This window comes from Seriola dumerili, unplaced genomic scaffold (assembly GCF_002260705.1).
Source record: "Seriola dumerili isolate Sdu_G_001 unplaced genomic scaffold, Sdu_1.0 BDQW01000138.1, whole genome shotgun sequence".
Lineage (NCBI taxonomy): Eukaryota > Metazoa > Chordata > Actinopteri > Carangiformes > Carangidae > Seriola > Seriola dumerili.
In genome coordinates, this window is record NW_019174393.1 from 18,198,086 (window position 1) to 18,221,719 (window position 23,634).

General features: G+C 40.3%; 1 protein-coding gene across 8 annotated transcripts; it reads left to right on the plus strand.

The window, feature by feature from the left end:
- The first annotated feature begins 2,566 nt into the window (after positions 1 to 2,566).
- On the plus strand, positions 2,567 to 15,067 carry msrb3 (methionine sulfoxide reductase B3). Of its 8 annotated transcripts, none has more exons than XM_022749720.1 (8): positions 2,684 to 2,768; positions 5,545 to 5,621; positions 7,962 to 8,110; positions 10,578 to 10,686; positions 10,800 to 10,877; positions 11,103 to 11,131; positions 13,126 to 13,223; positions 14,061 to 15,067. In XM_022749720.1, exons 3-8 carry the CDS (start codon positions 8,035 to 8,037, stop codon positions 14,253 to 14,255), a joined length of 585 nt encoding a protein of 194 aa, XP_022605441.1. In that variant the 5' UTR covers positions 2,684 to 2,768; positions 5,545 to 5,621; positions 7,962 to 8,034; the 3' UTR covers positions 14,256 to 15,067. The 8 variants fall into 8 exon arrangements, with proteins under 8 accessions (XP_022605437.1, XP_022605440.1, XP_022605439.1 ...); XM_022749724.1 differs by having other exon boundaries at positions 7,962 to 8,006; XM_022749716.1 differs by lacking the exon at positions 7,962 to 8,110 and having other exon boundaries at positions 2,567 to 2,768; positions 5,454 to 5,621.
- The last annotated feature ends 8,567 nt before the right edge of the window (positions 15,068 to 23,634 follow it).

Consider the following 23,634-nt stretch of genomic DNA (forward strand, 5'->3'; position numbering starts at 1 on the left):
CGCAATAGCACAGATGCACACACACAGAACAGTTCAGGTGGTAGAATGCCGATTCAGCCGCTGTGTGTGTGTGTGTTGTTTGCTCCATGTATTCCATGTATGGGCTTTCTTTCCCTTTGTCCTTGGTTTTGTTATGGCATCCAGCAGAGCTCCCATTACCCTCAACGTTTGAGCGATATAACAAAATCAGGGAGTGTAACCTTTTTAACAGTCACCTGAAACTTTCTACTGCAGATATAATCCAATATATCCCCAAGTTATTATTACCACTTATTATATTTATTATTTACCTCTTTCAAGTTGTGGTGCAACCACCCCCTTCTCATTGAATTGGATTTCCACGCCTGTTCTGAATGAGTGGTGTGTGTCAGTTGAAGTCAGGACTGTTTCAGAATCTGTGCTCACCTCACAGATGTTTCCTGTCATGACGGAGCCTGGTTCTGTCTCCACTGGCCTCTCGTAAACGATGCTACCACGCTTTTTTTTTTTTTTTTTTTTTTTTTTTTTTTTTTAGTCATAAGGAGTACTGTGAGAATGTTGACAAGTTTGTAATACTCAATTCTAAACATCCCAACCCCCACCACCCTGCCAGCCCCTCCCTGTAAGGAGAGTTTACTGAACTTAGGGATTCCTGATTTGCTTGTGTGTTTTTACAGCATTCGTGTACTCAGAAAAAAAAAAAAACGCTAAGAATCCAGGAGATGCTATGACGTAATTACATTTTTTTTTTTTTTTTTTTTTTTAAATGCAGTGAATTGAAAGTTGGATTCAGTATTTGCAGTGTGAAATTGTACAAATGATGCACATTTCAAAATGTTCAAAATCTGCTGCAGTAGGCAGCGGACAACCCAACAGTGCCTTAAATTTGTGCTTTTTTTAAGACTGGCACTGCATTACTGGACAATACTGGATTTAAGAAATAGAAACAGTTCAAAGGGTGAGTAAGGCCTGCCATAGATGTAGTTTTGTTAGAGTTTTACATCTTCAGATTTGGTATTTTGTAGCAGTTTCCTTTGATATTAAACCAAATGCTTCTCTCTATTTATTTCTTTTTTTTAAAAAAAAAAAAAAAACAGCCATGGTGATGTACTATTTTAATGTCACTATACAGTACCTGTTACATATGTGTCATAACTTTATTTCATCGAGAATCAACCTTACATCCACTTCCAAACAACTGTCAGGATGTGTAAAACAACAAAATAAAGTGAACACTTTAAGAAAGAAGCCAGTTGTTAGTGCATCACTGTAATCTATTTTTGTACTCCAGCAGAACGGTGCACCTGCAGCATTTCACCTCACAGACTGTACTGAGGCTGAATGTAAATGTTGGTTTGATGTGACGCCACCTCTCCAGGCTTGTGCTTCACCTATAAATACATCCTCGTGGATGCTTTCTTTTCCTCTGATGTATTTTATGTAAACACTGTACATTGATATAAGTGTAGTATGTACCATTATATGCAGCTTTATTTCCATTGCATTGTATGTTTGGGTTTACCAGTATCCCTAACCTGCTAGCCAGAGGGGGGAGGTGTAATATACTAGACATTTAAAAAAAAAAATAGATGTTTTAATGTAATTTGTCAATTGTACAAACAGCTCAAATTAAAGATTTATTAGGAGTTTTTACATTTTGTTTGTTGTACTTTTCTGTCATTTGCACGTGTGAGAGAAAAGCCTTATTCATACATTTTAAGGCTGTTTTATTAAATTTTTTAAATTGAAATCCATAATTTTTTTTTAAGTTTTAATAGGTGTTAATGTTCTGAATACTTGCGTCAGTTCAAACTGTCCATCAAGGTCCCTGCCCATTTTTTTCACCCGCTAAGGCTTCACTGTTTAATGACTCTCTTACACCTTTTTGTTGTATTCTAGTCAGACAAAATCCCATTTATACACGGTTAGTTTCCTAGAAACGTTTTAGCTTTCAACAACAGATAACGAGATAATGTAAGTCAAAATATGCAAAAACAAACAATTTCAACATGGCCCCTTTTCCCAAAATCAGTTTGAAATAACATTTGAGCCAAGTTTAAAAATAATACACATTATGTATTTTGCATCATCATTATTTCACATTTTCTATTGAGCACTTTGGCCTCCTATACCTACAGTATGACTCTTCAATTTATTCCAAAAGGACAGAGATGAGGTTAAGACTTCTTGACCACTATAAATTCAATGGGAAGTCGTGGAAAAGACCTTATCATCATCATCATCATCATCATCATCATCATCATTATTATTATTATTGTTGTTGTTGTTGTTGTTGTTTTTGTTATTACATTGTCAGTGTATACAATAGCTGAGTGTATTCAACATCCATGACTATAACAAACCTGTGTACACCTGATGTACACTGTCCCTTTTAATTTTATTTCACGAGCTTCATCAGTTAAAGCTGTTTTCTGCCTCCTCATCTACTGTTTTAGTCGATTTGAAGATTTTAATATTTAAATGAACTGATGAATTTGGCTGATTGGTTGTAGCCCGATTACATTATGACGTAACGAGGCAGCTATGTATGAACAAAACGGAAACGGAGCGTGGTCCTGGCCATAATTGGAGATGTGCAGGTCGCCTGTCATTCTACCCGTAACACAAACAGCCTGTTGATCAGCTGCACGGACCGTGTTGTGTTAGTGTCTTGTACTAGTAACCCGTGTTTGTGCTCCAGGTCAGGCTCATGTTCCGACCTGACACCGCCATATTACCACTGAGAATTCTGACTGTCAGCGTCGTGCTCCTGCTGCTGCTTCTCTCCGGTACGTCAGTGTCTTGTGTTTCTGTGTATTTTGAAGGGCACAGTTAGCATTAACGGTGACGAAGGCAAAAGTTAATGTTGATGGGGACGCGTTTACGGAGTTTTTTGTAGCGTGGGGAATTTACCAACTCGAAACATAAACTTTGACGAATTTGTGATAACCTCACAAATTTCAATAATGACTGTGAACCTCTCAGAAACAGACAGAACACCAAGATTCAGTTATTGTTAATTTTGGGTTCTTGCCTTGTCAAGCTCAAATTAGACATGGCGGCAGTGAGCTACAGCGTTACATAACGCAACGTTGTAAAATGTACTATTACTTTGACATTTCTCAACTCTACGCATCGTCAGCTGACCAGACATTTTCTTTTATGTAGCTAACTGTCTGAGATACCATCATCAACACAACCCGTGTTTCACTGTGGCGCACTGGTGAATTAGGTTTTAGTAATTAAGATACCACGAGAGTTCAGGAAATTTAACTCGCGGTATTTCCCGGTTTTCCTAACGTATACCGTGTAATCCGTGCTGTGTGATGAAATCAGGATCAATTTCCTCTTATATTCACTTTAAACTACAATGTTATGGTGAAACTCATTACAGGGCATTTCTAACTGCCTTTCACCTAACTGACATCTAGTGGTAGTGTCAGTCACAGCATTGAAAGCACTGTTAATGAACTGGTCCTTGAATTATGCACACAGTGTAATATTAATTATTACTGTACCTTCTTTGTTTTACCTATGGTGCGTAGGGTTTAGTATGTAGCATCTAACATGAGATAAAAATGGTGGTTCTTACACTGTCAAACAAAGTGTTTATCACAACTATAGTTCAGTTTTAAAACACCAAAGCTCTGTGAATTGCCCCTCCTGGGTTTAATTGCCTCTGTCAGCATGAGAGGAAGCTGTGGCAGAGTATTTGACATTGTTAGGTTTGTTCTTGTTTGGCTCAGCTAAGGGCAGCAGAGTGACAGAGCAGTGCACAGAGCCAAACACAGAGAGAGCACTGAATGAAAACCTGAAAACATTGGTGAACATGGCTGACAGGGACATGCATGCAACACGGATATCCATAACATCCATTACTTGGATATATTGTTATAGTACATTGAGGCTTGTTACAGTGCAAAATATCAAGTAGTCCTCTAACTAAAGCAAGACAGGACAGGTTTAAACACAGAATGTAAAAGTTGCAGGTTTTAAATAATTGAAAAGGGCTTTGGATTTTTTTTTTGTGAGGTAGGAAATACAATCAGCATAAAGAAAACTACACAGAATACTTTAACATTTTGTTGATGAAAGTAAAAACAATAGGAATGTAACTTAAAATGTTTATCAGAGCTAAATCAAGTGGAAAAAAGTAAGTGGAATTAGGATGTATTACAACTCTTATGGAGAAACTCACTAGAAAAAGTTTGTGAATGAGACACATCAAACTAACAGTGTCTGTGGCCGACCACTTCCTATTGTTTTCTGTGGTAGCTGGCATCGTTGGCCAGTAGTCGGCCCACATCAGAGGCTGACTGGCCGTTTAAACAGACTCACAGTGGTGTGAAAACTGTAATCTTGTGTTTTCATTATGTTTCAGACTAGAGACCAGTTTCTTCCTCTCACTGGCTGTTAGCTGTAGTATGTGTGGTGTGTTCATTTGCAGTTTTCAACATGTGGTGATTCTCATCCAATACAAAGGGTCTCATCAGTCAGGCTTTGGTGTCTTTATTATTTTGAGGCTGGCATACAGTGGCTTCAGAAAGTATTCAGAGCCCTTTACTTTTTGCAGAATTTGTTGTTTGTAGATTTCATTTATAATGGATAAATTTAGCTACTTTTGTCCAACTATCTACTCTCATTAACCCATAATGACGAAGCGAAAATAAGTATTTGATACATATTTGAAGTGCTGATCCATAAGAAGATATAATTGTGGCTTTAAGAACCAAAAACAATCTCAATGTAGTTTTAGATCTCTCTCTGGAGTTCTAGTAACAACAGGTCAGTGAGCCAATCAGAAGAGAGGAGGTTCTGAGCCTCTCTTCTGATTGGCTGACTGTTTTCTGAGTGATTTAATAAAATATATAGCAGATTTCAGGTAAATACTCAGAGAAACCAAATCCTTTAAGGTTGGATGGTGGGTCTAGGTGGGATAGACTTGGGGCACGGCTGAGAGCGGTGACTGCTTTGTTGTGACATCACAAAGCTCCAAAAGTCCTGACGGCTGGTTTTAAGGCTCAGTTTCTGAATACAGGCTGTGTGCATTTCTCTGTGGACTGAGCGCTTTGATACTTTCACAGTATTAATATAGAACCTAGACCTGCTTTATAATCAAACAACACATGGACATCTACCTTTATACTATATGGGACCTTTAAATGTACAGCACAATAAAGTGTGCAAAGAGTGAGGGAGTTTGAATAGTTTCTGAAACCACTGTTTATCCTTTGGTAGACAACTGTTTTCCTGTAGGATGATGTTCGCACACTGCTGGAAACACTGCCATATAAGGCCACCTTTTTATCACAGAGTGAGATTTTCCTCTTGTGGCTGTCTGGCTTTGAATGTGAGTTACTATATTTTCTTTGGTGACTTTTACTCAGTTGACCCAGAGAGATTAAATACAGTCCAGCCATCATTGAGGTCATGTTTAATAAGGTAATTAAATATTTATTCACAGAAATTGGCAGCTCTCTCTCTCTCTCTCTCCCTCTCCCTCCCCCTCTCTGTCTCTCTCTCTCTCTTCAGTTTGACTGTTTGTCTCATGGATGTCCTCTTCAGACGTGGCGTCTTCGTGGCTGTGCGTCTCGCTGTGAGCAGCTCAGTCTGCCGCCCTGCGCCGTGCGCCGCTCTTCTAGGTAGAGTAACCTGTTAGCTTTAGTGTTCACATGTCCAGCTGTGACTGTGGTGCGTTTAAGGAACATGTTAGTTTTTTGAATGTTTTAGTCCATCTACTATGATGCCTAACCATAGCATAGCATAGCGTAGAATAGCATGACATAGCAAAGCATACCATATACAGTATAGATACTTTATTTAGCCCCTAGGGGAAATTCATGAAGTACCTACTGTGCACTATGTTTTTTTTTAATCATTTTTATTTAATCAGGCAGTCTTTTTGCAATATGTGACCAAAAATATGTGGACACCCCTTCTAATCGGAGCTGTCAGATGCATAACATTAAGCAAGCCAAGCAAGCTACACTGATAAACATTTCCATTTTCCAAGAGCTCAGTATCTTTTCATGTGTCACTAGCTGTGTCCCAATTCAGGGGCCACATCATTCGGAGGATGTGGTCTAGGAAGGTGTGGCCCCCTCGTAGCCGCTGTAGACCGCGGAGGCCGGACTGAAATGAGACGGTCTGGCCTGCGAGAGTTTTCGCGTGGCTCCTGTCGCCTAGCAACCCTGACAACATGCAACTTGTTTTCACATAAATTCGAGGTTTTAAAGTCCTTGGTTTTAACAGTTCTAGTGTTAGCTGTTGAACCGAGCTGAAACCCAGTACTTAGATTTAAAAGTGTAATCCTCGGGCTCTCTGTCACTGATGTTTGCTTTCACTGCCAGCGTGCGATGAATCTCGGGATAGGTTGAGCCTTTGTTGCTCCAGGAAAAGAAAGACGTATTTGAAGGAGCCTTCGAAATGGAACAGTCTAGTCTCGCCGCTTTGATGCAGTCACTCTTCAAATGCAGCCTCCGAAGGATGAGGCCTCTGAATTGGGACACAGTATCTGTAACATTCACCACCAGCCTCCGGAAGTAATGTTAACACAATAAGAGTTTGAACTTCAAGGTTTACGTTTCCACGCCCAAACAGTGACAGGCAAACCCCAAGAACACTATGCACAATACTACACACACACACACACACACACACACTGCTGTTTAGGTTGTACGCAGTGGGAATGTGTTTTTTTTTGATGAATCATGATGAATCATGTTTCACTCTCTGGCAGTCTAATGGACAAGTCTGTTTTTGGCAGATGCCTGAATGTGTAGTTGCACCTGCAGAGTTTGATGAAGGGGGAATAGTGCCCTGGGTCTGTTTGTGCTGGTGTGTACAATGACAATGATATTTTAGACATCATCGTCCAACTTTGTTTTCCAAGCCTGTCACAGAATTGTCGCCAGGGCAAAAAAAAAAAAAAAAAAGGTTGTGTCATCACAATTGATCAGTTATGTAAATGAGCTCCGTCGCAATCCATTTAAATTGGCCTTTAAAGTGCTGCTCAGTAAGACCTGATGCCGTGTTGTTTTGACGCACGTTGCGCACATCTGGAAAGTAACGGGTCTGTGAAGCTAAAGTTTTCTGCTGCTGAATGTGGAGTAAGGAGGAGTGGGCCAGTAAAAGTCAGGAATCAACTGTGGGAGACAGAGAGGTTGAAAATAGCAGGTCGTTGCTCTATTGTGTCGTTGTCTGTCTCTTTCTCTCTCTGTGTTGCTCTCGGCTTCAGTCTCTGTCACCTCTGTGTTTGTCTGTTGGAACAGAGCTGCAGATTTTACTCTTGATTTTGTTTTTCACTCATTTTTTTTTTTCATTTTCTTTTGCAGTTTTTTTGTGCTGTAAACTCATTTTTAACATGAAACAGACATAAAATTTTCCGTTGTTATAATAAAATATAGATAAATTATATTCTAAAATAATAATTACAACAACAATAATGATAATAATTCCATTATGATAACTTATTATTATTAAATATTATAATATCTGTATTATTTATTTATTTATTTAGTCATTTGTTTATTTTACTTTTAAAATATTATCTTTTTTATTTTATTTTTTACTACTACTATAAACTGAGCTCCAGACAGTTTATTCTATGGTATAAACCATTGGGAAATACCTGTGATAGTAGTATTGGTGGGTTGAGTTTTTCTGTGTGTTTCATGGTCAGTGAGATTAATCAGGTTTCTTTATAAAAATGCTAACGTTAACTTTTACACATCACCAGCTGAAGGTCAGAAGCTACACTGTGTATCTGGATTACAATGAAGGGATTAGTCAACCACGCAGGAGAGGGTATTAATCTGTTTTGTTTTTCTAGGTCCATGTTCCACATACCTGTTAAGCAGTGCCCTTCAGAACAGATCCTAATAACCATGACCTTTTATTCCACACCTTGTCTCTAATGCTGTTCAGTATAAACCAGTGTTGTCATGTGTTATTTCTCCCTCTATCTGCTCCCCTTCATCTAGCCCAGTCCCTGGTGTAGCCCTGCTGAGGGGTGTTTGTTTCTAGTGGTGGGTGGAGTACCTCTGTCCAGCAGCCATGTCGGGCTTCAATCTGCTGCATCTAATAACCAAGAGTCAGCCTGTAACTCTGAGGTCCTGCAGTCTTCCCTCAGGTCCACTGACTGGGTGCTGTGTGCCTGCTGTGCTCTGCCTCTCTAAAGCCTTAACACCTGGCTGGTGTGTCAGCATGTCTTTACTGTCCCAGTCTGCGTGTGTTCAGAGTGGCGTGAACTGCTTTCACTTCTTTTCTTACATTTGATTTGGAACAGTAATCAGTGGTTTGCATTGAGCGATGCTTCAGAGCTCCCAAATCTGAACCAAATCTGACCAGGGCTGGTAATCGGATCTCAATACTTTCTTTGATCAGATATTACCTGATTTATTTTATTTTATTTTCTTTTAAGTTTTATGTTCTACTGATTCATGTTGGCATGGAAGGTGCTTCGCCATCTCAAAAAAGAAAAAAGCACACCTGCACCTCTGCATGAGAACTAATGACACTGCTTTGCAGGTTTCTGCTGCCCTCTGCTGGACAACACTGACATGAACTTCACCAATTCTTTTTTTTTTTTTTTTTCCTGTGTTGTGATTTGATTTTAATGTAGCATGGAAAATTCAGGTTACAATGAAAAACAATGAATTCACTTGTTAAAGACAAGGAGCTGAATGTTAGTCCTGTTAACATGCGTTTTTCATTTAATTAAGACTAAATTCTTACATTAAAAGCAAATACATACAACAAAGTGTGTTGTTTTTTACACTTTGTTTATAGTTTGGCATTTTAAATCTTTCATACTTATGCATCTTTTATTTAGGCAAAGTCCAGATATAAAGGTTTCTCTTAAAGAGCCAGAGCAGTGGTTTTGCATGTCTTTGTATATTTAACACAACAGAAAACCATATTGTAAACGATGCTATTGTATTTTACAAACGTGGATATATTGTCTATTGCTCCAGGAGTCCGTTGAGTTCTGCTCGTTTTTTTGTACAGTATGAAAATCAATTAGCAATCTCTTGAAACCTGAATTCTGCTTTAAAAAATACATCCCATAATCAACAGTAGTATAAATGGTCAAACTAGCCCTTTTTAGAAATGCAAAGTGCATATTATTTGTTTATTTAAAGATGTGAAACATTCAGACATCAACCAGTAATACATTTGAGAGATTAGCTCTTTTTTATTTTAAATTAAAAAAACTATGTTTATACTATAAGAAAATCAGGGCCAGGTTCACATCCAACAGGAGATAATTAGCTGAAATGATTCTCACACAATGTTCTGTCACTGGTTACAAATCAGCAAGGCTGAACAACAAAATTATTATTATTTTTTTTTTACTGCGATGTGTTTAAGCAGAAACATTGGATTTTTGGATTCGTGGTCACATTTTCCAGATTATCTAAACAGATTTATATTTTTTTGTGTGTGTCATTCTGAATGTTTTACAAAACATTTTTTTCAACAACACTCTCTCAAATGTCGCAATCCTGACATATTAGCACCTTAATAATTTGTTTTGGCTAATAATGTTAGCCACTAATTGTTGCCTGGAAACGTCTGACACATATAGGGCAATATTATCATTTAGTAAACAGTGACAGCGCGCACAGCTCCACGTCCTGAGCACTGTATCAGGTGCACGCTCGTATCTGAGTCAACAAGATATTGTTATTATTGCTAATTATAATTATATAATTATAATATTCTAAATAGTAATAATAGATAAAATGGTAATATCTTAATTATTATTTTTTATTTTGTATACAACATGGAGGAACATGTAAAACCAGTAAAGTTACCCAGATGACACAGTAACGCTGCCTCTTGGAACTGATCCCGGGTTTAGAAAAACTCAGTCTTCAAACCGCACCAAGCTCTAAATCTGGACACAAAAACGACTGGGACCACTGCTTGTAATCTAAACTGACACTTGTGTGTGGATGCGTGTTATTAGACCTAATTTCCCTGAGATTTAACAGACAAACACCTCACACACAGGTTGGATATTAAAGCCCCGAAGAGACTAAACATACACAAACTTGGGAGCATTTACGAAGGCTTTGTTTACAGTAGTGTAGACTCTTTAGTTTTCTGTATCACATCACCCACACACTCCGACTCACCGGTCTCAAGTGGTCAACATATTCTCTTTGTAAAAATGGTCCATGTTGCTGTCGCACAGCTGGAATTTCAAATACTAACACAATAATCAAATGATTCACTGCTTGGCTTTGGTTTGTGGTTTGTGGTTTTGCTCAGTAAATTTACACTTGAAAGGTTTTTCTTGCTCTTGGGTTATTTTTGTGTTTTGTTCTTGGATGAAGATGAAATATGTATTTTTAGCCAGTTATCCTTGTATAACAAACATCTGCATGATGCAGCAGAGATGATTCACACAGATCTGAGAGCAGTCTTTGGCTCACCTGCTTTTATTTATATTTAGTGTCTCAGAGTGATATGAAGACAGAGGAAGACTTAGAATAGCTGGACATAAGTGATAGTGTTATTGTGACCTGCAGCTCTTTTGTCTTCCTGCATAGTTAGTATTATCTGTCCTCCCTGCCTTCCCCCCCCTTCAGGAGCGCGTAGGACTAAGAAGACATGGCCGGTGAGCTTCTCTCAGGAGGAGCTGAAGAAACGCCTCACACCGATGCAGTACCAAGTCACTCAGGAGAGAGGAACTGAGAGGTGAGACCCACCAGCGAGCCTTACGTTTACACTCTCTGTCGATCACCATTCAATAGAAAAACAGTGTGGCAGTGTGGAGCGCTCAGCTTGACTGACAGAGCTGTTTTCAACAGTGCGTTCACTGGAGAGTTCACGCATCATAAAGATGAGGGGAGCTACACTTGTGTTGTCTGCGGCGCCGTGCTGTTCAGGTAAGAGCTGCACTGCTTCTCTGTGTGTGTGTGTGTGTGTGTGCGTGCGTGTGTGTGCAGGCTTCACATGACCTTTTATCTTGGATTTAAAAGTAGAATTTTTTGCCAGATGTTGGGAGTCATGATACTTCACCACAATTTAAAAGAATAACATTAGAAAGAGGAGGAAGTATGTTTTTTTTTAAAGCATGAAATTAACATGATTTCTGTTTTCTGCTTTTCCAGCTCCAACACTAAATTTGACTCAGGATCAGGTGAGTTCCATCACTGTAGTCCCGGCTGTCCAGTTCCTCACCTGCAGCTCTTTCCTCTGCTCTTTCATCTTTACGGATCGGCTCTATTTTTGCTGCATTTCTTAACCCTGAAATTCAAATGAATATAAATTCTGGTATTTGCTCATCATTGACTCTTAATTATTGACTTTATCTCCATGTACATACAGAAAAAAAACTACTTTTTCTTGTTTGCTTGTGTCACATCTGGACAGTCTGTGAAGTGGGAGGATGTGGGATTTCCCTTCTGATAATATACACTATTGACAAGGCGACACGCTGTACACAGCATTTAAAAACTTTGTTTATTTATTTATCTGATAGGGACGATGCAGTTTAACATAGTTCTAATACAAAGCATGAAACTGATGTGTTGCACAGAGAGTTTACGGCTTAATTGACTGGTTTAAAACTGTCCACTCCATCAGCAGCTGCTCCCTCAGCACAGTGACAGTCACTGTGAACAGTTAGTTACCTCCTTCATGGATCAGTGCTGAGCTGCAGACTTCACTGTTCTCCCCTGGATCTGTTCCCTCTCTTGGTTTTTCTCTATCATGAATTTTTCAGCCTCATGAGGCAGAAAAATAAACACTGTTGTGTTTGTGATTCGTGGAGGTTCAGACATGGTTTCCTGCTGTGCTCTGTGGTTTCATACCTAGGTGACCTAATAATGCTGTTTAATGTTACTGATACACATATGAGCTTGTGTTTTAAGGAGGATCATGAGACCTCCGTCACATCGGTTGGTGGTTTCGCACTCGTCTGCAGTGTAAGTCACTTCTGTTAGGAAGGTGAACACTGAGGGCAGTTTGTTATTTAGACCTTGCAGCCAGTTTGTTGTGAGTGTGGCTGACTGTGAATTACTGTATGCTGTAAACCTCCTGGGTTTGCCTGTTAGCAGCGCTGTGAAGAGATCATGAACTAGAGGAGAAAACCCAGTCGGTCAGCAGAGGGTGCTGCCCCTCCATCTGGACACGAGTCCACCTCAGTGATGAGGATGAGTTCCCCTAAACAAGTTGAAGCATCTATACTGAACGAAAATACAGAATCAACGCTTTTGCTTTCACTCCCATTTTTCATGAGTTGCAGCATCATGTAGAAAAATACCTGGAAGCTTAAAACATGCCGGTTCCTGTATGACCTGTGTCGTCACCAGACACATCACCCACTCAACAGAGGAGATGTGTCGCACTGCATGAAGCTCGTTTTTTCGGACCCACAACCCCCTACCAAGAAAATGCACATCTGTTGCCACACAGTTCACTACATAATAAATGTTTTTCAAAATAAAACTGGACTTTTTAAAGTGGCCTTTTATTGTGACCAGCCCAGGTCACACCTGTGCAACAGTCATGCTGATGATATGTCACACCTGTGAGGAAGATGGAGGAGAGACGCTCACTAACGCTGGTTTAAACACATTCATGAACCAGATTTGAGAGAAAGACGCTTTTTGTGAGTTCAGACAAAGTCTTCAATTTTTTTTTTTATTTCAACTCAAAACAAAAATGTTGCATTTTCTATTTTTGTTCAGTGTAATTGGAAACATGACAAAAACACAGATGAGCAGAGAGCAGCTTTCATCATCTGGGCACCATGAATGTCTATACAGAATTTAATGACAGTTGTTGAAATATTTCCATTTGGACCAAAGTGGCGGAACGACCGATCGACACACCATGACTTGGCGTACAGCGAGCACGGCTAAAAATAACGTCTTCAGTGTAGCGTTGAACGAGGAAAACATGTAATCCAGTAATACGTCAACACAAAGTAACAAAACAAAAAAAACTATTACAAAAGAGCTGAATCAAGCTCTGAGCCAGTATTTACCCCAGTAAGCATGCAGCATTTCACTGCTTTCATTTAACACCAGCTCACATCAGATGACCAGTATGACTGACGCTCTCTGACCAACTCTCACTGTCCTCTGTGTGCCGACAGCTTCCTAACGTGATACCTCTTCATGTGTTCAGGTTGGCCGTCCTTCTACGACCTGGTGAAGGAGGAGTCTGTATCTCTGACGGATGATTTCTCCTACGGGATGCACAGAGTGGAGACGACCTGCAGCCAGGTACCATAGAAACACTGCATCACACCCCCAACAGTAGCTCTCGTTTTCTCCCTTATCACAAAACTCGCTGTGAGAATAGAATCAAATGCAGCAGCTTCCCTGCAGCATTTCACAGACTAATGAAAAAACAAAGCAGATGATCAAAGAGTCTGACCCTCTTACTGTATCTACATATTTTGGAAATAAAAATAATAAAATTTAGTTTAATTTTAAAGAGGAAAAACTATGACCTCATTCAAAAAATTCAATTTCATTTAGTGAAGTAGATGTTAAATGTCTTGTATTTTATACTTCTCCAGTGTTGATCCATAAGAAAATATATTTGTGGTTTTAAGAACCGAAAACCATCTCAGTGTAGTTTTACAGGTCAGTGAGCCTCTGAGTCTCTCTTCTGATTGGCTGACTGTTTTCTGAGTGATCCAATAACAATATAGCAGATTTCAGGTAAAACACTCAGAGAAACCAAATCCTGCAAGGTTGGATGGTGGGTCCAGTGTGGGGGCGGGACTTGTGCCGTGGCTGAGAGTGGTGACTGTATAGTTGTGACATCACAAAGTTAAAGTCCTGACGGCTGGTTTTAAGGCTCAGTTCGTGAATACAGGCTGTGTGCATTTCTCTGTGGACTGAGGCTTTGATACTTTCACAGTATTAATATAGAAGCTAGACCTGCTTTATAATCAACACAATGTCATCCAACATCGCATCGCATTGTGTTGGCCAATCAAACACCTGCAAGTGCACATTCCTGTTACTGTAGATTACAAAGTGAAATGCTGATAATGTCGAACATGTACAACTTATTGCCTGAGTGTCAAAATCTTTCCTGTTGTGTTTCAGTGTGGAGCTCATCTGGGACACCTGTTTGATGACGGACCAAAACCGACAGGGAAGCGCTACTGCATTAACTCGGCCTCACTGGGTTTCCAGGCCAAAGATGCGGCCTCCACCTCCACCTCCGCCTCCACCTCCAGCTCCGGGGCTGAGGGTGGAGCTGCCAGCAGCTCAGTGAGCGATGGGAAGACAGAGCTCTGAAAGAACCAGACCAGACCGATGACTGCGCCTGTGCAGGGATAGTCCGAAAACTCACACGCATTAAATAGTTAGGAGTGGAGTGGTTTTGATTCACAAAGTAAAAATAGAGTGAGGTGGTAATAATGCAAAAGGAAGGAAGGTGCTCAGGCCTCAGACACAGACCAAATACTCTGATGTTTTATCTGTCACAAAGGAAAGTGCATGTTTCGAAAAACAGCCAATTTGTCGCCAGAGTCGATGCTGCAGGACACACTGCGTAAACTGACTGCCTTAAAGAGAACTTCCAGTATTTGTCAGCCTGGGTGTTAATCTCTGATTCTTCTGTTGTGAATATAGTTCGTCATAACATTGTATTTGTAAAGATTTGTCGAGAGCAGAGGTGGTGAATTAAACGTTGTCATGAGAGAACGGCATGAAAAACAAAAAAACAAAAAACAAATACCAGGATTTTCTCCCTTTAATGTTCTAAGCTCTGGATGAAGTGCTGTGTTGTAGACACACACACACACACACACACACATACACGCGCGCATATGCACATACATACATATGTATATAAATATGTATATGTCACTATATTGAAATGATATTTGATACTGAGAGGTTGGTTTAAAGATATCTATGCAAGTGCTCCTGTCAGCAGTAACACAGTAACGGAGCTGTGACAGATGGCATCTTATTATGGGTAAACACAACTGTGGCCTTTAGGTTACTTCCTGTATTTGTTCCTTCTTTGCATTAGAAAATATTTTCAGTCGTTCACAGCTTGAATTAAAATATTTAATGGATGAATAAAATATCTAGAAACACTATGACTGTCTTGTTCTACTTTTTGAAAAGTGTGTGTAGGTCAGTGGTTCTCAACGGGAAAGTGTGTCCAAACTCTGTTTTGGAGATTTTCAAGTGGCCTTGAGTGACCTGCATGTGGAGAGTGTCATAAGTCATTTTCGTGGGGTGGAAGCAACATTACTGTCCTATGTCATGAGGTGTTTTTTTTTATTTGCATTATTTGATTGATTTGACCAAAGTGAAGTCCGCCAGGAAAAACAAATGAACATTTAATGAAGACTTTATGGTGTTTGATGTGGACCTGGTAGAATGAGGTTTACATATGAAAACAGCAGTGTCTTTATCTTCTCTGGGATAACCTAGTCCAGTTGTGACCGGTCTAAATATAGTGGTTTTTGATCTGGACCTGGTCTGATGTGTCCTACATGTGGGGAAAAAAAAAGCTCTTTATTGCTTTCCTAAATAAAATAAAGTTTTCACAAATTTGAAGGCGGATCTCAGTGTTAAGACTTTACTCACTATGTTTAACACCTTTTCACAACAGTAAAAGGGGCAAAAAAAGAAAAGAAAGGACAATCGGCCACTCAACACTGTGACTTAAGTTTCCCCTAACTTTCCCCTGAACTGCCAAATTTCCTGTCTTGTGGTTTTATTTTTATCTGGGTCGGGAAATTCATGTCACAATGAAAAACAATTGATTCAGTTTTTAAAAACAAAAGCTAAATAACCGTCATTTAAAGGGGACATAGTCAGCTCATTTTCAGGTTGATATTTTTTATTTATTTATGTATCTGCTAGAAAATGTTTTCATGCTTTAATGATCATAAAAAAAGATGACTTTTCCTTTACTCTCCATGTGTGCAGCCCTTCTTTTCACCCTGCCATTAACTGATCCCAGGTTCTTTGCAGACCGTGGAAACCGTGGTCATCTCTAAGTGAGCTGGGTGACGGCGTGCCGTGTTTTGTTTTCTTCACGAGACCACGGTGTGGTTGACGGTCAGGGACCATGATGGGGAAACTTTCACCAGCGAGTTAGCAACCTCTTCACAGTGTTGTGCAAGTTCGCAAGAGCTCGCTCAAAGTTCAGTTCACAAAGGTTAAAATGAACTGGTTCACATTCATTTACTCTGTAGAACCTCCTCCTCCATCCATCCTCAGCCTCCAATCACTGCCACTTCTCAAACTACATGATTTACTGTTTACTACTATAGAGAGATGACGTTTAACAGAAGAAAAATCATTGTGAGTAAATGTTTTATGTGTCTCTGCTGTGAGTTTGACTCAGGTGGAGGAACTTAGTGGCTGTTGGATCATGGTCTTAACCTTTCTTAATGATTTCTTGTGATCATCATTCACTCTCATGCTTCAACTCAAATCATTAATGATTGTTTCTGTTGTAATCTGAACTGATTTGTTCATAAAAGTCTTCAAATGTTCATATGAAGTGACCTCAGCAGCACCGGTAGCTCCGCTGTTTGTATTGCCAGCATTAGACATCACACCTGACTCATGCCAGGTGCTGTAAACCCTTTCGTGTTGCTGTAAAACCAAAACACGGTTGTGTTTTTTTTTTTTTTTTTTTTTTTTTTTTTTGTGGTTTCTCACAGCGTGGCTCATCTTTTTCATTTCTGCCACATGCAAAAATAACAATGTGGCTGTAGCACTCAGAGAAACCCAGCGTCAGGGTTTGATGTTTGATGGTGTCATCGCTTGTTGCAGACGGTAACAGGGGTCGGCCAACGCCCGCAGTTCTGAGTCCTCACAAACGGGAGACACAAAGGACGGGTTTGTCTGTCAGAGGAAACTGTAGCACTGATGACAATTAGAGATGGAGGCAGAGTGGAAACAGATTTGATTGGCAGCCATGTGCAGGACTGTGACATCAGAGTCCAGGGTTTGCGTCCTGGTCCTGACTCCTGCCTGAGGTTCATTCACCGACATGGAAGTTGGTTAATTTAATGAAAAGATTGTGATTTTAGTAAAATGTTAATGACATGTTGCGTCTCAAGTCACTGTGGACTCTTTCTGTTTTACACCAGACCCTGATCTTTAACCGAGAGTGTGTAAATATAACCGAAACATTCTAATACCAGCACAACTGGATGTAGAACTTCAAAAGCTGCTGCATATTAACGGTATCTAAACATAATTTCCAGGGATGTGTGTGTGAGTGTGTAACTACAGCTTCCTCCCCCTCCTCCTCCTCTTTCCAACAGAAGACAAACTGGAAACACTGATAACACGTCTGCTCTCCCTCTCTCTGAGCAGCGTATTGATAATGTCCGTCTGGACTGGTGAGTGTTGCTACTGTTTGGGTTGTGACCTTGTCGACTCCAAGAAGTCTGCTCTCACATTCCTCACATTCCCCACAGCGGTACCCCCACCCTCCCACCCACCCACTCCCTCCTCTCTCTCTCTCAGCGGTAGAGACACATCCTCTTACTGGTTCAATTAAATCTTGATGGGTGGGAAAAATATGTTTTTGGCGCAATTATCCTGTGAAAACCAGCTAACAGTTCATACAATGAAGCCTGGCTGAAAGTGCACAGTCTTATTGAGCCTTGCTATGTTGTTAATGGGACTGATTGTTGAAATATCCTCAGAAACATTATTTACATTCTTGTAAACACGGCGGTCACCTTCATTGCTAAGCAGGAGATTAGCGGCTACATGCTAGCAATTGTAGTCCGTGCCCCGGTTCCATATTGTTAAAGTTCCAGTTTCTTTATTGCTACCTCCATAATTCACATTCCACATATATGGTACGATACATCATTAAAGGGATAGTTTGAGTTTTTTTGACGTGGGGTTGTGTGAGGTAGTCATGAATAGTTGTCACATTGCCCACAGCAGATTCTGTTCAGCGGGCTCCCCGTCAGGAGATCCGACCGGGAGCACCGGCAGACTAGCAGAGTGGTTGTGTTGCTGTGCGTGGGGCCGCCAGGAAAAAGCCGTTTTAGAAAACAAAAACAGCCGCCAAAACAATCCAATATCCCCGTTTAAATGTAGCTTCATGTAGAATATTTTCAGCGGTTTATCTTCCTATGAAAACAGCACTTTCTTTTGGTACTGCATTTTTTGAACTGCTGAACTACTGTATTCCTGTGCACAAGCGCACCTACAGAGTCACTGTATTACGCCGCAGCTGTGGGTCAGCTGAGTGAATCAGAAAGTTGAGAAAAATGGAAGTGCCAAAGGAAAGTGCTGCTTTCACAGGAAGATACAGCGCTGAAAATATTCTATGTGAAACTACATTTAAACAGATATTGGATAGTTGGGGACTGGTGGGATCTCCTAACTGCGAGCATGATGAACATGCATGTATCTATCTCGCACAACCCCACGTTAAAAAAAAGCTGATATACATGTTGATACTGTTTAAGATGTTATGCAATCGTCCTTACCTGCATAATGAACTGAACGTTTTTGTGTTTTTTTTTTTTTTCCATTAAATAAAGTCTATGTGCAATATGGAATTTGTGCTGTTTGTAATGTAGGAATGAAAATAAATATAATGATGTAGGAAATATTCAGGATCACTACAGGATACGCTATATGAGGTAATCCAAAAATAACACAAAATCAGTCCCAAAGAAAGATGCGGTTCAATTTATGTGTGCGTGTTCAGAGGTGCACCATCAGGAGAGGCTACCCAGGCAAATGCTTGGGGTCCCCAGGAGGAAAAGGGGCCCCTGATGGCCCCTCACACTGGAACATTTTGCAATGACAACTATAATCTCCCTTAAAACTCTGATAAAGACTTTTTACAGTGCACTGCTGTTGCCCCTGCTGTAGTTCGAATCTACCCATTGCCTGCATGTGAGGCATTGAGGGAACATCTGCAAATTGTAGACGTCTACTGATAGTCTGCATGAGAGGCGTTTAGGGGACGTTTAGGCGTTTGTCCCTGAGTGTTCAGAATCCTAATGGCTTGTGGGAAGAAACTGTTACATAGTCTGGCAGACCCGCCCTGTATGATCTGGAGTGCTACGACATGGTGAGAGTGGTGTGAGGGGTCAGCTGCTGGGTTGGAGGCCTTTCAGAGACACTGGGCTTTGTGGATGTCAGCTATGGTGGGGAGTAAGACAGCTACGATCCTTTCCATTCTATGTTTCGTGAATACTGCCCTCTGTATTTAAAGGGATAGTTGGGTTTTTGTCGACGTGGGGTTGTGTGAGGTAGTCGTGAATAGTTGTAACATCACCTGCACTAGATCCCCGAGCGGCGTGATCCCAGTTAGGAGATCAAACCGGGAGCGATGTGTTGCCGTGCACTGGGCCACCATAAAAAAGGGGTTTTAAACACTTTAAAAAGACGCCCACCGAAACAATCCAATATCCCTTTAAACGTAGCTTTGTGTAGAATATTTTCAGCAGTTTATCTTCAGCACTTTCCTTTGACGCTACATTTTTAAACCGCTTAACAACCGTATTCCTACGTACATGCGCACCTACGGAGTTCACTGTATTACGTCGCTCTCTGATTGACTCAGCTGACCTGTGGCTGCGGCGTAATGCAGTGCGACCCGTAGGTACACTTGTGCGTAGGAATTCGGGAGTTCAGTCGGATCTCCTAACTGGAAGCTCGCTGCTCAGGATCTCATGCTGACTATGCATGACTACCTCACACGACCCCACGTCAAAAGACCCCAACTATCCCTTTAAAAGTTGTGGGTATTTGGTCAAAAAGTGCAATATCTTTTAGAAACTGTAAAACAGTGTGAGCAACAGGATGTCAGTACTCATTCTCTGATGATACATTTTATCTGGAGAGTAAATTGTTTTCTAAAACTGTGAAGGATGACATCAGTTTGTGGAGTAACTGACGGTGAAACGCAGTGAGCGAAGGGGCATGGAAATTTGTCTTTTTGCCTCAAACAAGTGACAGCTTTTTCCAGGACGGGTGTGGTAAGGTAGAGGTGTGTTTTCGCTCTCAGGCAAACAGGGTTGAAGGTTGTGGGGTGGTCAGGAATGTGCGACTGAGAGGGACGACCTCCATTAACTGAAGAACAGGCTAAACAAAGCCTCCGTCTGGCAGGGAGATTGTTGGTTTATGATAAACTGTCAGAGAGAGGACACAAGCATGATGGGAACATCTCAGCCTCTCCTCTCCCGGGAAAAAAACGCTCTTTCAGCCGGTGGTTTATTGCATGCCGCTCCTGTGGACCTCGCCAAAATAAGAGCAGTCATTCCGTCCTCTCCGTACCTCTAGTTCATTCACTGGCTTCATGTGTTTGTCAGGGAGGTGTAGAGGAAGCAGACGGAGCTGCTGTTGCTGTGTGATTGGAAAAGTTCTTTGCAACGACTCTAAGAAAACAAACCTGCTTCCTCGTCTTGCTGAGGTGATAATGCATGGAAACCAAAACCCACAGTTTTACAAGAGCGTAACCAAGATACATGTATATAAACAAGTCAAATGAAACCGTGCTGGAGGAGCCTTCCAGTTGTTCTCCTGTACATTTTCTATCATCTTGAAGACCTGTCTTTGGGTGGTTTGAACATTTTTTTCTCTTCAGATTTTTTAATACATGTTTCCACTTTGTCCTTATGGGTTATTGAGTGTAGATCGATGGTGATGCAAAAGCTGACTGATGATGCTCACACAGAAATGTAATATATGACATATATGTCCCTGTATCTAAAGTGATGTTGTCATATATGTCACCTATATTAATATCACATACATCCTCTGGATACATATGGTTATAACATATATGAAATACCCATAGTAAAATTTGGAAAGGGAAATATATTAATAATATCTATATGGTGAATTTTATATGGTATGACATGTTGCAACCATATTTGTATATATTTGGTATATATTTGATTTATATATGAAGGTTTATTAAAACAACATACTGTACATAGAGACAAATATGTTAATATATGTTTTTCTTCATTTCTCATTAATATTAAACATGTCTCTGCACATTGTGGGAAAGTGGTCTCAGACTCTTGGACCCCACTGTATATAATATTACCATATATTTACAGGCTTGGATATATATTGATGTAACATATAAGCATACACACATAAACATGCATATTTGTATGGAGTACACAGATATGTCAATATATGAAAATTGTTCAAATTTCTGACAGGTTTCATATATAAATTTTACACATGTGTGAAACAGTGCCCTGTTTTTTGTTATGAATATAGTATGAATATAGTTATGAATAATCATGTATGGGTTGTGTGTGAAACATATAGTGTGTTGTGCAGCATTGGAAAAATAACTAAATCCTGTCTGTGTAAAATAGTTTAGTTACTGGCCTCGAGGTTAGAGGTATACAGTGATAGTTAAGGTTGTGGTTAGGGGAGTGAATGTAGTCAGTGTGTGTGTGTGTGTGTGTGTGTGTGTGTGTGTGTGTGTGTTTAGGAAGTTGACCTGAGCGCTCTTAATGTGGATTAGTGTAAATTTAAACATCCTCTGGTGCAGACAGGCCTGGAACATGTGAAAAGAAAGACACTTGGCTTTGAAGTGAAGTTTGTCGAACCAGCTCGAAGCAGCAGCTGCTGCTGTCACTTCTTCACCTCTGTCTGCCCCACACAATAACTAACACTTCCGGCCGGCTTTAGGTGTCCTTCCCCCATAAGAACAAAATATGACTGAGGCTGGGGGGGGGGGGGGGGGGTCTGAAGCAGAAGGTGCTTTGAAAAAAATCAGAGCTTTAACACTTAAAAGACTGCATATGGAAATATTTAGTTGATTGTATATGAAGCCAGTGAACTGCACAAAGAATATGATACATTAATTAACTGTCATGTTTGTGATGTAAACTTACTTCTCAAGCACCGTGGACAGGTCTCCGGCCCAAAGCAGCGCCAACACAGACACACTTCCTTTCTTTACAGGCTTTCAGAAAAATAAGCCTTTGTCAAAACAACTAACAAACAAACTGGAGATCCAGTTTTTAGATAAGGATTTTACAACTCTGGAAGGTTGTCACGGCAACAGTTTATGAGGTAAACAGCAGAATTACACTTTTCATGTTACAAATGATGTTCACCAGAGTCGTGTTCTTGCAGATGTTTAATCAAACCCAGAAATCTGTTAGCATGTTTAACACCTCCTCATGAAGTCTATGGGTTTGATGAGTGTGTTTTTGGTAACATGGCTGAGATCATTTTATGCAAATTTTATTCTACAACATAAAATCAGTCAGTAAATACCCCGGTACTGATTTCTTGAAGCTTTTATGTCTCGGTTGGTAACAAGCGTCTCGAGACTTAAGAGGTTGTCGGGGACATTAAACTTCATCACATTGAACATGAAAAACAATGATCTCCTCTCCAGTCCACCTTTACAGTCTTGTTGTGTTTATACAAACTGTCACTAAGAGGAAAGGCTTTTTTTGTAGAAGAGGTCAGAGCTAAAGCAAACTACAGGTTGAAGTCTTTGCGGTGAAGTCATGTGACCGTGGTGTAGTTGGTTTATAACCTAACATCAGCTTTTTACTTCGGCTGATTGTATTTGGGCTTCAAACATCATAAAGTGGTGTTGATTAGTGCAGATGATCCTGCTGAATAAAACCTGTCAGGATCAGAAACTGTTGTTAATTTTCTGCAATAATCCAAAAGACAATGGGAAAATTCTATTGTCTTCTTGTGGAGGGAACCAGGGAGATGCTAACATCTGGGTTTTCCTACAAAAATACATCACCCCTGCAGCACTCTGTACTCTTGCTTTGCCACAGCTCTGTGCGTCAGTCATCATCTGTGTCAATGCGGTGACTCACTGACATGAACCAAGAGGCAGCAATTTGTTTTGTGCAATGCTAGTCAGTCTGAGCACCACCTTAAAAATCTCCAGTCCTCCAGATGCAGATGATAAACAATATGCAGCTTTGCATTTAACTATGTCCCACTTTCATTCTACACGCTCACACTATACACTGTTTTTAGGCAAGGTGATTTTTATCTATATAGCATTTTTCATTACAAGAAAACTCAGTGTGCTTTACATCGAATTATATAGGAATATAAATATTTTAATACAAGAAAATACAAGAATAACAACAGAAGAAAAAGGAATAGTACATATAGGATGTATAAATGCAAAGCTGCAGCAGTTTAATCTGCTGTATGCACATTCATGGTGTGCAGGAACTTTGAGATGCTCTGGGAGTGTGTAGACCAGCAGATGGAGCCTTCTCCCTGCCAGCTGTACAGTGCTGCATGAGAGACGGCCGATTGTTACTGTACACTAAAGAGGAAAACCAAAGTGCCTATTTCAAAACTTATGTTTATAATTGATTATAAGGTGACAACCATGTTTGTACATCAGCACTGCTACATCACAGTTACTAAATCAGTCTCCAGAAGAAACTTAAATAATTGGGTGAAATCAGTGTAAAATATACCTTTTTTAGCAGAAACCTCTTTAGGGTGCTGACAGAGAGCCCTTGGGAGATACTTCTTGTGTTGCAATGTGACCTCTGACCTCTGTGGGTGTGGTGGCTGGATTCCACCGCAAATCCACTGGAGTTCAACCGCAGCCCTTTAAAGGCCACTGTTTTTTCAGTTTCCTCTGTATCTCCCACAGGAAGTAAACACACCACTTTGTGACAGAAAACACACGTTG